Here is a 13630-nt window from a genome sequence, read left to right as displayed (position 1 = left end):
GTCTGTTGTGTTGTGTTCTGTCTGTTGTGTTGTGTTCTGTCTGTTGTGTTGTGTTCTGTTGTGTTCTGTCTGTTGTGTTCTGTCTGTTGTGTTCTGTTGTGTTGTGTTCTGTCTGTTGTGTTGTGTTGTGTTCTGTCTGTTGTGTTGTGTCTGTTGTGTTGTGTTGTGTTCTGTCTGTTGTGTTCTGTCTGTTGTGTTCTGTTGTGTTGTGTTGTGTTCTGTCTGTTGTGTTCTGTCTGTTGTGTTCTGTCTGTTGTGTTCTGTCTGTTGTGTTGTGTTGTGTTCTGTCTGTTGTGTTCTGTTGTGTTGTGTTGTGTTGTGTTGTGTTCTGTCTGTTGTGTTGTGTTGTGTTCTGTCTGTTCTGTTGTGTTGTGTTGTGTTATGTCTGTTGTGTTGTGTTCTTTCTGTTGTGTTGTGTTCTTTCTGTTGTGTTGTGTTCTTTCTGTTGTGTTGTGTTCTGTCTGTTGTGTTGTGTTGTGTTCTGTCTGTTGTGTTGTGTTGTGTTCTGTCTGTTGTGTTGTGTTGTGTTGTGTTCTGTCTGTTGTGTTGTGTTGTGTTGTGTTCTGTCTGTTGTGTTGTGTTCTTTCTGTTGTGTTGTGTTCTGTCTGTTGTGTTGTTGTGTTCGTTCTGTTGTGTTGTGGGTTAGGGTTGTGTTGTGTTGTGTTGTGTTCTTTCTGTTGTGTTGTGTTCTGTTGTGTTGTGTTGTGTTCTGTTGTGTTGTGTTCTGTTGTGTTGTGTTGTGTCTGTGCTGTCTGTTGTGTTGTGTTCTGTCTGTTCTGTTTTTGTTGTGTTCTATTGTGTTGTGTTCTGTTCAGTTTGTTCGTTCTACATTGAACACATGCTTTTCTGTCTTTGTTTGTCCTGTGTGTGTGTGTGTGTGTGTGTGTCACTCAAGCAAGATCTTATGTGTGTGTTTTCTGCTGACTCACAATGCTCCCTCTCCGTCCCTCATCCGTTCCCCCTCCCTTCCCTTCCCTCTCTCTCTCTCTCTCCCTCATCCATTCCCCCTCCCTCCCTCTCTCTCCTTCCTCCCCTCCTTCCTTCCCTCCCTCCCGTTTGCCTCCCCCCTCCCTTCACCCCCCCTCCTCCTTCCCTTCCTCCCTCCTTTCCTCTCTCTCCCTCTCTTCAGATTGAGAATCTACAGGAGCAGCTGAGAGACAAGGAGAAACAGATGAGTAGTCTGAAGGACAGAGTCAGGTCTCTCCAGACAGACACCTCCAACACTGACACAGCTCTCACCACACTGGAGGAAGCACTGGCTGAGAAGGTATATGTTATAGAAACACACACATGAGCTTTGGGGCTCCCGAGTGGCACAGCGGTCTAAGGCACTGCATCTCAGTGTTAGAGGCGTCACTACAGACACTGGTTTGATCTCCCGGGCTGTATCACAACCGTCCGTGATTGGGAGTCCCATAGGGTGGCGCACAATTGGCCCAGCTTCGTCCAGGTTAGGGAGGGTTTGGCCGGGATAGGCTGTCCAGGTAGGGAGGGTTTGGGCGGGAAAGGCCAATGATGCTCGGTGTGTCAGGATGGTGCTCGGTGTGTCAGGATGGTGCTTGTGTGTCAGGATGGTGCTCGGTGTGTCAGGATGGTGCTCGGTGTGTCAGGATGGTGCTTGGTGTGTCAGGATGGTGCTCGGTGTGTCAGGATGGTGCTCGGTGTGTCAGGATGGTGCTCGGTGTGTCAGGATGGTGCTCAGTGTGTCAGGATGGTGCTCAGTGTGTCAGGATGGTGCTCTGTGTGTCAGGATGGTGCTCGGTGTGTCAGGATGGTGCTCGGTGTGTCAGGATGGTGCTCGGTGTGTCAGGATGGTGCTTGGTGTGTGAGTTTTGGCCGGCCAGGTTGTGAAACTGCTCCAAGGCAAGCAAAGCACAATATCTTTCTTTCGAATTTCGATCTCTCTCTCTCTCTACTTTCTCCATCTCCCTCCCCCTTTTCTCTCTCTCCCCCTTCCCTTTCTCTCTACTTTCTCCATCTCCCTCCCCCTTTTCTCTCTCTCCCCCTCCCCTTTCTCTCTACTTTCTCCATCTCCCTCCCTCCCTCCCTCTCCTCTCTTTCCCTCTCCTCTCTTTCCTTCTCCTCTCTCTCTCTTTCTCCCTCTCACCCCCCTCTCTCTCACCCCCCTTTGTCTCCCCCTCTCTCTCCCTCTCTCTCATATTATAATGGTAGGGTGTTCACCTCTGAGTGCCTCTAGCTGAATGCACCAGAATTAGACCTGATTCATTTCAGAGTGTGTTAATAGAGGAGTTCTAAGTGAATTCACAGTTTCTGAAAACACAATGTTGTGTTAAAGGCCTTGCTGCGATGCAGAGCGAGGTTGAGGTTGACACACAAACACACAGGTGTGAGATGAACAGAGCCAACCGTTGGTCTTCCAGTACGTGGTGTGTGTTGTTCTGATTGGCTGTGAAGGTTGAACACTCTGTCAGACACTGTTCTAGTTGTGATATAAGGAGTGTGAGCTGCACTATTAAATGTTACTGAGCTTGTGATTTAGTCGGTGTAGTAAGTTCAAGCGCCTGTTAAACTTTGATGGACTGTGTGTGAGGCGATGAATGAGGAAAAACATACTTATTATTAAACCTAAAGTGGTTATTATTTAATATGATGTAATAATAGCCATTCAATTATAGTAATTTCCACTAGATTATTTTCCAGGCCAGTTGTAATGGCCCTCAAAACAACATTCAGACCCTGTTGTCAATAGAAACCAATAGAAGATGAACTCTTAGGCAGGGCGGCCCACCTAGTGTCCGATGGGACAAGAACATCTCGGTCAGCCAAACCCTCCCCTAACCCAGACAACGCTGGGCTAAACCCTCCCCTAACCCAGACAACGCTGGGCTAAACCCTCCCCTAACCCAGACAACGCTGGGCTAAACCCTCCCCTAACCCAGACAACGCTGGGCTAAACCCTCCCCTAACCCAGACAACGCTGGGCTAAACCCTCCCCTAACTCGGACAGCGCTGGGCTAAACCCTCCCCTAACCCGGATGACGCTGGGCTAAACCCTCCCCTAACCCGGACGACGCTGGGCTAAACCCTCCCCTAACCCGGTCGACGCTGGGCTAAACCCTCCCCTAACCCGGATGACGCTGGGCTAAACCCTCCCCTAACCCGGACAACGCTGGGCTAAACCCTCCCCTAACCCGGGCGACGCTGGGAAAAACCCTCCCCTAACCCGGTCGACGCTGGGCTAAACCCTCCCCTAACCCGGATGACGCTGGGCTAAACCTCCCTAACCCGGACAACGCTGGGCTAAACCTCCCTAACCCGGACGATGCTGGGCTAAACTCTCCCCTAACCCGGACGACGCTGGGCTAAACCTCCCCTAACCCGGTCGACGCTGGGCCAAACCTCCCTAACCCGGACGACGCTGGGCTAAACCCTCCCCTAACCTGGTCGACGCTGGGCCAAACCCTCCCCTAACCCGGATGACGCTGGGCTAAACGCTCCCTAACCCGGTCGACGCTGGCCAAACCCTCCCTAACCCGGTCGACGCTGGGCTAAACCCTCCCTAACCCGGACGATGCTGGGCCAAACCCTCCCTAACCCGGTCAACGCTGGGCTAAACCTCCCTAACCCGGACGACGCTGGGCCAAACCTCCCTAACCCGGACGACGCTGGGCCAAACCTCCCTAACCCGGTCGACGCTGGGCTAAACCCTCCCTAACCCGGACGACGCTGGGCTAAACCCTCCCCTAACCCGGTCGACGCTGGGCTAAACTCCTCCCTAACCCGGCCGACGCTGGGCCAAACCCTCCCCTAACCCGGTCGACGCTGGGCTAAACCCTCCCCTAACCCAGACAACGCTGGGCTAAACCTCCCTAACCCAGACAACGCTGGGCTAAACCCTCCCTAATCCGGTCGACGCTGGGCCAAACCTCCCCTAACCCGGTCGACGCTGGGCTAAACCTCCCCTAACCCGGTCGACGCTGGGCTAAACCTCCCCTAACCCGGTCGACGCTGGGCTAAACCTCCCTAACCCGGTCGACGCTGGGCTAAACCCTCCCCTAACCCGGTCGACGCTGGGCTAAACCCTCCCCTAACCCGGTCGACGCTGGGCTAAACTCCTCCCCTAACCCGGACAACGCTGGGCTAAACCCTCCCTAACCCGGTCGACGCTGGGCTAAACCCTCCCCTAACCCGGTCGACGCTGGGCTAAACCCTCCCTAACCCGGTCGACGCTGGGCTAAACCCTCCCCTAACCCGGTCGACGCTGGGCTAAACCCTCCCCTAACCCGGTCGACGCTGGGCTAAACCCTCCCCTAACCCGGTCGACGCTGGGCTAAACCCTCCCCTAACCCGGTCGACGCTGGGCCAAACCCTCCCCTAACCCGGACGACGCTGGGCCAATTGTGCGCCGCCCCATGGGTCTCCCGGTCGCGGCCGGTTGCAACAGAGCCTGGACTCTAACCCAGGGTCTCTAGTAGCAGAGCTATCACTGTGATGCAGTGTCTTAAACCACCGCGCCACGGGAGGCCCTGACCTCTAACTACCCATTCATCTACAGGTGAGTATGTGTGACTGTCCCCATGTGTGAATTAACCCTCTGACCCTCTGTGTAGGAGCGTATCATTGAGCGTCTGAAGGAGCAGAGAGACAGAGACGACAGAGAGAAGACAGAAGACATCGAGTCCAACAAGAAAGAACTGAAGGAGCTCAGAGAGAAACTCAGTCTACTGCAGGGAGACCTGTCTGACCGAGAGGTGAGCTACAATGACCAGACAGACACCACACTCAGTCTACTGCAGGGAGTCCTGTCTGACCGAGAGGTGAGCTACAATGACCAGACAGGCACCACACTCAGTCTACTGCAGGGAGTCCTGTCTGACCGAGAGGTGAGCTACAATGACCAGACAGACACCACACTCAGTCTACTGCAGGGAGTCCTGTCTGACCGAGAGGTGAGCTACAATGACCAGACAGACACCACACTCAGTCTACTGCAGGGAGTCCTGTCTGACCGAGAGGTGAGCTACAATGACCAGACAGACACCACACTCAGTCTACTGCAGGGAGTCCTGTCTGACCGAGAGGTGAGCTACAATGACCAGACAGACACCACAGTCAGTCTACTGCAGGGAGTCCTGTCTGACCGAGAGGTGAGCTACAATGACCAGACAGACACCACACTCAGTCTACTGCAGGGAGTCCTGTCTGACCAATAGGTGAGCTACAATGACCAGACAGACACCACACTCAGTCTACTGCAGGGAGTCCTGTCTGACCGAGAGGTGAGCTACAATGACCAGACAGACACCACACTCAGTCTACTGCAGGGAGACCTGTCTGACCGAGAGGTGAGCTACAATGACCAGACAGACACCACACTCAGTCTACTGCAGGAGTCCTGTCTGACCGAGAGGTGAGCTACGTTGACCAGACAGACACCACACTCAGTCTACTGCAGGGAGACCTGTCTGACCGAGAGGTGAGCTACAATGACCAGACAGACACCACACTCAGTCTACTGCAGGGAGTCCTGTCTGACCGAGAGGTGAGCTACAATGACCAGACAGACACCACACTCAGTCTACTGCAGGGGAGTCCTGTCTGACCGAGAGGTGAGCTACAATGACCAGACAGACACCACACTCAGTCTACTGCAGGGAGTCCTGTCTGACCGAGAGGTGAGCTACAATGACCAGACAGACACCACACTCAGTCTACTGCAGGGAGACCTGTCTGACCGAGAGGTGAGCTACAATGACCAGACAGACACCACACTCAGTCTACTGCAGGGAGTCCTGTCTGACCGAGAGGTCAGCTACAATGACCAGACAGACACCACACTCAGTCTACTGCAGGGAGTCCTGTCTGACCGAGAGGTGAGCTACAATGACCAGACAGACACCACACTCAGTCTACTGCAGGGAGTCCTGTCTGACCGAGAGGTGAGCTACAATGACCAGACAGACACCACACTCAGTCTACTGCAGGGAGTCCTGTACTGCAGACAGGAGTCCTGTCTGAGAGGTGAGCTACAATGACCAGACAGACACCACACTCAGTCTACTGCAGGGAGTCCTGTCTGACCGAGAGGTGAGCTACGTTGACCACACAGGGATAACACAATGACCATACAATCATCGAACCAAGACCATATTCTGACCCCACGATGACCCCACTCAAGCTGCCTGACCGGCAAGGTCACCTTCAATTCCAGCCAGTCATTTTTCTTGAGAAATAGTCCACAGAGCATTAGATAGGATGAGTCACAGACTCCTTGAATGACAGACAGACAGTCCCTCACAAACATCAGCAATTGACTCTCTCTCTGCCTATTGATTGACTGGCTACTGCCCTGTCCTGAGAGTGGCAGGCAGACGGAGCAGAGGAGAATATTAAACCATGGGCCTATGTGACTGTCTGGCAGAGACAAGGCATTAGTCTGAGGAAAGACCAGGAGCTGTCAGCCAGTCAGTCAGCCATGGACCACTGCTGATGTTCTCAGTCTGCTGTTTGTCTCAGAGACACTCTGAATGAACGGACAGAATGATAAAAGGAGGAGGGGATGGACCTGGGACTTGACTCAGGGGTGGGGTGAGGTCTCCACAGAACACAGGCATTGCATTTGCGTGTGTGTGTGTGTGTGTGTGTGTGTGTGTGTGTGTGTGTGGTGTGTGTGTGGTGTGTGACAACTAGATAAAGGGTTCCTCTGTTGATAGCCTACCTCAAAGTGTTCTCTTTCTCTCTTGGGCCCCCCCCGCCTCTCTTAGACGACCCCACAGAAAACAGGCCCAACATTGAAATGGACATTCAGTACAGATGTTTGTCACTTGGACACGTGCAGGTACACACACAGGAGAGATGTAAACATCCTGTCATATGTTCTACTACATAATGGCAGAATAGGTTTGTTGTTCCTGTTATTCCTATACTGTGTGAGCCTCGGTATTCCTCTAGGCTGTCTGTCTGTCTGTCTGTCTGTCTGTCTGTCTGTCTGTCTGTCTGTCTGTCTGTCTGTCTGTCTGTCTGTCTGTCTGTCTGTCTGTCTGTCTGTCTGTCTGTCTGTCTGTCTGTCTGTCTGTCTGTCTGTCTGTCTGTCTGTCTGTCTGTCTGTTGTCTGTCTGTCTGTCTGTCTGTCTGTCTGTCTGTCTGTCTGTCTGACAATACCCAACCACCAAGCCACTTCCCTTCTCCAGCTGTACCAACATACTATAACACCCAACCACCAAGCCACTTCCCTTCTCCAGCTGTACCAACATACTATAACACCCAACCACCAAGCCACTTCCCTTCTCCAGCTGTACCAACACACTATAACACCCAACCACCAAGCCACTTCCCTTCTCCAGCTGTACCAACATACTATAACACCCAACCACCAAGCCACTTCCCTTCTCCAGCTGTACCAACATACTATAACACCCAACCACCAAGCCACTTCCCTTCTCCAGCTGTACCAACACACTATAACACCCAACCACCAAGCCACTTCCCTTCTCCAGCTGTACCAACATACTATAACACCCAACCACCAAGCCACTTCCCTTCTCCAGCTCTACCAACATACTATAACATCCAGCTACCAACATACTATAACATCCAGCTGTACCAACACACTATAACATCCAGCTACCAACATACTATAACATCCAGCTGTACCAACACACTATAACATCCAGCTGTACCAACACACTATAACATCCAGCTACCAACACACTATAACATCCAGCTACCAACACACTATAACATCCAGCTACCAACACACTATAACATCCAGCTACCAACACACTATAACATCCAGCTACCAACACACTATAACATCCAGCTACCAACATACTATAACATCCAGCTACCAACATACTATAACATCCAGCTACCAACACACTATAACATCCAGCTACCAACACACTATAACATCCAGCTGTATCAACACACTATAACATCCAGCTACCAACACACTATAACATCCAGCTGTACCAACATACTATAACATCCAGCTACCAACATACTATAACATCCAGCTGTACCAACATACTATAACATCCAGCTACCAACATACTATAACATCCAGCTGTACCAACACACTATAACATCCAGCTACCAACACACTATAACATCCAGCTACCAACATACTATAACATCCAGCTGTACCAACACACTATAACATCCAGCTGTACCAACACACTATAACATCCAGCTACCAACACACTATAACATCTAGCTACCAACACACTATAACATCCAGCTGTACCAACATACTATAACATCCAGCTGTACCAACATACTATAACATCCAGCTACCAACACACTATAACATCCAGCTACCAACACACTATAACATCCAGCTACCAACACACTATAACATCCAGCTACCAACACACTATAACATCCAGCTACCAACATACTATAACATCCAGCTACCAACACACTATAACATCCAGCTGTATCAACACACTATAACATCCAGCTACCAACATACTATAACATCCAGCTGTACCAACATACTATAACATCCAGCTGTACCAACATACTATAACATCCAGCTACCAACATACTATAACATCCAGCTGTACCAACATACTATAACATCCAGCTGTACCAACATACTATAACATCCAGCTACCAACATACTATAACATCCAGCTACCAACACACTATAACATCCAGCTGTACCAACATACTATAACATCCAGCTACCAACATACTATAACATCCAGCTACCAACACACTATAACATCCTTCTACCAACACACTATAACATCCAGCTACCAACATACTATAACATCCAGCTGTACCAACATACTATAACATCCAGCTGTACCAACATACTATAACATCCAGCTACCAACACACTATAACATCCAGCTACCAACACACTATAACATCCAGCTACCAACACACTATAACATCCAGCTACCAACACACTATAACATCCAGCTACCAACATACTATAACATCCAGCTACCAACACACTATAACATCCAGCTGTATCAACACACTATAACATCCAGCTACCAACATACTATAACATCCAGCTGTACCAACATACTATAACATCCAGCTGTACCAACATACTATAACATCCAGCTGTACCAACATACTATAACATCCAGCTGTACCAACATACTATAACATCCAGCTACCAACATACTATAACATCCAGCTACCAACATACTATAACATCCAGCTATACAACACACTATAACATCCAGCTGTACCAACACACTATAACATCCAGCTACCAACATACTATAACATCCAGCTGTACCAACACACTATAACATCCAGCTACCAACATACTATAACATCCAGCTGTACCAACATACTATAACATCCAGCTACCAACACACTATAACATCCAGCTACCAACATACTATAACATCCAGCTACCAACATACTATAACATCCAGCTACCAACATACTATAACATCCAGCTGTACCAACACACTATAACATCCAGCTACCAACATACTATAACATCCAGCTACCAACATACTATAGCCTCCAGTTTGTCTTTCTTACAACCATTTCTCACCTCTCTCCATCGAGTCCTCTCCCAGCTGAGCTCTGCCCCTCACCCCTCTCACCCACTTCATATCTCTTTAAACCACCCCATCACTCTCTTCTCTTCTTCTCAACCAGGTGTATGTACAGTTGAAGTCGGAAGGGTACATACGCTTTGGTTGAAGTCATTAAAACTCATTTTTTAAACCACTCCACAAATTTCTTGTTAACTAACTATAGTTTTGGCAAGTCGGTTAGGACATCTACTTTGTGCCTGACACAAGTCATTTTTCCAACAATTGTTTACAGACAGATTATTTCACTTATAATTCACTGTATCACAATTCCAGTGGGTCAGAAGTTTACATACACTAAATTGACTGTGCCTTTAAACAGCTAGTTGACATCATTTGAGTCAATTGGAGGTGTACCTGTGGATGTATTTCAAGGCCTACCTTCAAACTCAGTACCTCTTTGCTTGACATCATGGCAAAATGATAGAAATATAAGCTGAAATCAATCATTCTCTCCTACTATTATTCTGACATTTCACATTCTTAAAATAAAGTGGTGATCCGAACTGACCTAAGTCAGGGAATTTTAATAGGGTTAAATGTCAGAAATGGTAAAAACTGAGTTTAAATATATTTGGCTAAGGTGTATGTAAACTTCCGACTTCAACTGTATCTGTGGGCTCGTTGGTCTGAATCTGTTTGTGGATAAATGTTTAAGCTCCTCTGAAGGCATGTAGTCATATATGTATGATTCTGATTCATAATGTAATCCACCCCAGTGACCTAAATGCTTGTCTCCCAGACTGCCTTACAATACGTGGCGTGTTAGCATCAATGAACTTTCACAAGCGTCTCTCCTTCTCTGAGTCCCTCTGTTCTCCCTCTCCTCTGCAAAGCATAAAGACTGGACAACATTTACATTTACATTTAAGTCATTTAGCAGACGCTCTTATCCAGAGCGACTTACAAATTGGTGCGTTCACCTTAAGACATCCAGTGGAACAGCCACTTTACAATAGTGCATCTAAATCTTTTAAGGGGGGGGGGTGAGAAGGATTACTTTATCCTATCCTAGGTATTCCTTAAAGAGGTGGGGTTTCAGGTGTCTCCGGAAGGTGGTGATTGACTCCGCTGTCCTGGCGTCGTGAGGGAGTTTGTTCCACCATTGGGGGGGCCAGAGCAGCGAACAGTTTTGACTGGGCTGCGCGGGAACTGTACTTCCTCAGTGGTAGGGAGGCGAGCAGGCCAGAGGTGGATGAACGCAGTGCCCTTGTTTGGGTGTAGGGCCTGATCAGAGCCTGGAGGTACTGAGGTGCCGTTCCCCTCACAGCTCCGTAGGCAAGCACCATGGTCTTGTAGCGGATGCGAGCTTCAACTGGAAGCCAGTGGAGAGAGCGGAGGAGCGGGGTGACGTGAGAGAACTTGGGAAGGTTGAACACCAGACGGGCTGCGGCGTTCTGGATGAGTTGTAGGGGTTTAATGGCACAGGCAGGGAGCCCAGCCAACAGCGAGTTGCAGTAATCCAGACGGGAGATGACAAGTGCCTGGATTAGGACCTGCGCCGCTTCCTGTGTGAGGCAGGGTCGTACTCTGCGGATGTTGTAGAGCATGAACCTACAGGAACGGGCCACCGCCTTGATGTTAGTTGAGAACGACAGGGTGTTGTCCAGGATCACGCCAAGGTTCTTAGCGCTCTGGGAGGAGGACACAATGGAGTTGTCAACCGTGATGGCGAGATCATGGAACGGGCAGTCCTTCGCCGGGAGGAAGAGCAGCTCCGTCTTGCCGAGGTTCAGCTTGAGGTGGTGATCCGTCATCCACACTGATATGTCTGCCAGACATGCAGAGATGCGATTCGCCACCTGGTCATCAGAAGGGGGAAAGGAGAAGATTAATTGTGTGTCGTCTGCATAGCAATGATAGGAGAGACCATGTGAGGTTATGACAGAGCCAAGTGACTTGGTGTATAGCGAGAATAGGAGAGGGCCTAGAACAGAGCCCTGGGGACGCCAGTGGTGAGAGCGCGTGGTGAGGAGACAGATTCTCGCCACGCCACCTGGTAGGAGCGACCTGTCAGGTAGGACGCAATCCAAGCGTGGGCCGCGCCGGAGATGCCCAACTCGGAGAGGGTGGAGAGGAGGATCTGATGGTTCACAGTATCGAAGGCAGCCGATAGGTCTAGAAGGATGAGAGCAGAGGAGAGAGAGTTAGCTTTAGCAGTGCGGAGCGCCTCCGTGATACAGAGAAGAGCAGTCTCAGTTGAATGACTAGTCTTGAAACCTGACTGATTTGGATCAAGAAGGTCATTCTGAGAGAGATAGCGGGAGAGCTGGCCAAGGACGGCACGTTCAAGAGTTTTGGAGAGAAAAGAAAGAAGGGATACTGGTCTGTAGTTGTTGACATCGGAGGGATTGAGTGTAGGTTTTTTCAGAAGGGGTGCAACTCTCGCTCTCTTGAAGACGGAAGGGACATAGCCAGCGGTCAGGGATGAGTTGATGAGCGAGGTGAGGTAAGGGAGAAGGTCTCCGGAAATGGTCTGGAGAAGAGAGGAGGGGATAGGGTCAAGCGGGCAGGTTGTTGAGCGGCCGGCCGTCACAAGACGCGAGATTTCATCTGGAGAGAGAGGGGAGAAAGAGGTCAGAGCACAGGGTAGGGCAGTGTGAGCAGAACCAGCGGTGTCGTTTGACTTAGCAAACGAGGATCGGATGTCGTCGACCTTCTTTTCAAAATGGTTGACGAAGTCATCTGCAGAGAGGGAGGAGGGGGGGAGGGGAGGAGGATTCAGGAGGGAGGAGAAGGTGGCAAAGAGCTTCCTAGGGTTAGAGGCAGATGCTTGGAATTTAGAGTGGTAGAAAGTGGCTTTAGCAGCAGAGACAGAAGAGGAAAATGTAGAGAGGAGGGAGTGAAAGGATGCCAGGTCCGCAGGGAGGCGAGTTTTCCTCCATTTCCGCTCGGCTGCCCGGAGCCCTGTTCTGTGAGCTCGCAATGAGTCGTCGAGCCACGGAGCAGGAGGGGAGGACCGAGCCGGCCTGGAGGATAGGGGACATAGAGAGTCAAAGGATGCAGAAAGGGAGGAGAGGAGGGTTGAGGAGGCAGAATCAGGAGATAGGTTGGAGAAGGTTTGAGCAGAGGGAAGAGATGATAGGATGGAAGAGGAGAGAGTAGCGGGGGATAGAGAGCGAAGGTTGGGACGGCGCGATACCATCCGAGTAGGGGCAGTGTGGGAAGTGTTGGATGAGAGCGAGAGGAAAAGGATACAAGGTAGTGGTCGGAGACTTGGAGGGGAGTTGCAGTGAGGTTAGTGGAAGAACAGCATCTAGTAAAGATGAGGTCGAGCGTATTGCCTGCCTTGTGAGTAGGGGGAAGGTGAGAGGGTGAGGTCAAAAGAGGAGAGGAGTGGAAAGAAGGAGGCAGAGAGGAATGAGTCAAAGGTAGACGTGGGGAGGTTAAAGTCGCCCAGAACTGTGAGAGGTGAGCCGTCCTCAGGAAAGGAGCTTATCAAGGCATCAAGCTCATTGATGAACTCTCCGAGGGAACCTGGAGGGCGATAAATGATAAGGATGTTAAGCTTGAAAGGGCTGGTAACTGTGACAGCATGGAATTCAAAGGAGGCGATAGACAGATGGGTAAGGGGAGAAAGAGAGAATGACCACTTGGGAGAGATGAGGATCCCGGTGCCACCACCCCGCTGACCAGAAGCTCTCGGGGTGTGCGAGAACACGTGGGCGGACGAAAAGAGAGCAGTAGGAGTAGCAGTGTTATCTGTGGTGATCCATGTTTCCGTCAGTGCCAAGAAGTCGAGGGACTGGAGGGAGGCATAGGCTGAGATGAACTCTGCCTTGTTGGCCGCAGATCGGCAGTTCCAGAGGCTACCGGAGACCTGGAACTCCACGTGGGTCGTGCGCGCTGGGACCACCAGATTAGGGTGGCCGCGGCCACGCGGTGTGGAGCGTTTGTATGGTCTGTGCAGAGAGGAGAGAACAGGGATAGACAGACACATAGGCTACAGAAGAGGCTACGCTAATGCAAAGGAGATTGAATGACAAGTGGACTACACGTCTCGAATGTTCAGAAAGTTAAGCTTACGTAGCAAGAATCTTATTGACTAAAATGATTAAAATTATACAGTACTGCTGAAGTAGGCTAGCTGGCAGTGG

The 13630-nt window shown here is 50.3% G+C and overlaps 1 protein-coding gene across 1 annotated transcript in view; it reads left to right on the top strand.

Moving 5' to 3' along the window:
- Positions 1 to 1129: 1129 nt before the first annotated feature.
- Positions 1130 to 13630, top strand: part of LOC135567782 (ELKS/Rab6-interacting/CAST family member 1-like) — a gene marked incomplete at its 5' end in the record, with an annotated part of 16131 nt that continues 3630 nt past the window's right edge. Inside the window, 2 exons of the mRNA XM_065015004.1 lie at positions 1130 to 1267; positions 4572 to 4712. Of these exons, the coding sequence (XP_064871076.1) occupies positions 1130 to 1267; positions 4572 to 4712 (279 nt within the window). The remainder of the gene's footprint in view (positions 1268 to 4571; positions 4713 to 13630) is intronic.

Source organism: Oncorhynchus nerka, unplaced genomic scaffold (assembly GCF_034236695.1).
Source record: "Oncorhynchus nerka isolate Pitt River unplaced genomic scaffold, Oner_Uvic_2.0 unplaced_scaffold_1804, whole genome shotgun sequence".
Classification (NCBI taxonomy): Eukaryota; Metazoa; Chordata; class Actinopteri; order Salmoniformes; family Salmonidae; genus Oncorhynchus; species Oncorhynchus nerka.
Note: the sequence above shows the minus strand (reverse complement) of the source record. Positions and strands in the feature narration are given on the sequence as shown.